This window comes from Buceros rhinoceros, unplaced genomic scaffold (assembly GCF_000710305.1).
Source record: "Buceros rhinoceros silvestris isolate BGI_N320 unplaced genomic scaffold, ASM71030v1 scaffold5065, whole genome shotgun sequence".
Classification (NCBI taxonomy): Eukaryota; Metazoa; Chordata; class Aves; order Bucerotiformes; family Bucerotidae; genus Buceros; species Buceros rhinoceros.
The window spans coordinates 21,782-22,288 of record NW_010414438.1 but is presented as its reverse complement, the minus strand read 5'-3'; the positions used below and the strand labels follow the sequence as shown (position 1 = coordinate 22,288).

General features: G+C 40.2%; 1 protein-coding gene across 1 annotated transcript in view; it reads right to left on the bottom strand.

Moving 5' to 3' along the window:
- The window catches only part of LOC104494276 (death domain-containing protein 1-like), a gene marked incomplete at its 3' end in the record, with an annotated part of 10,815 nt that overhangs the window by 5,183 nt on the left and 5,125 nt on the right, over positions 1-507 (bottom strand). The window contains exon 3 of the mRNA XM_010137086.1: positions 1-504. Coding sequence (XP_010135388.1) covers positions 1-504 — 504 coding nt within the window. The remainder of the gene's footprint in view (positions 505-507) is intronic.

Genomic DNA, 507 nt, shown 5'->3' with positions numbered 1-507 from the left:
CAGGAATATCATATGTTTGCACAGATGTGAAGGTAGTTAGGTCATTTCCACAAATCTTGTGGTTAGTTTCCATTTTAGTGTCTTTCATTTGCTCTGTCAGTCTATGTTCTTCACTTTCTACCCCTTTTGAAGATTCCTTGACTATGTCCTTTCTTTCCTGTTCAAAAAGATTTGTGACACTCCTGTCATAAACGTCTTTCAATGCTCCAGATATAATACCTTCCCCACTGATCATAAGGGCATCTTGAAAAGCCAGTTCTGGAAACTTTTCAGTGACACAGCTACCTCCATGAGGTTTATCCTTCCCATTGACATCTTTTTTCTCTGTAACAGAGCCCATCAGTAGTTCACCATCTTCCTTTTTCACTGGAGGTTCTCTGCTAATGTCCTGTTCTTGAGAAGATATGTTTTCAACTGCTGATGCAACGACGACTTTTCCCACAGTTTTAGTTTCACTTGGCTGGATTTGATCAACATTCTGACTTGCCACCTTGTTTGGGGAAAGAG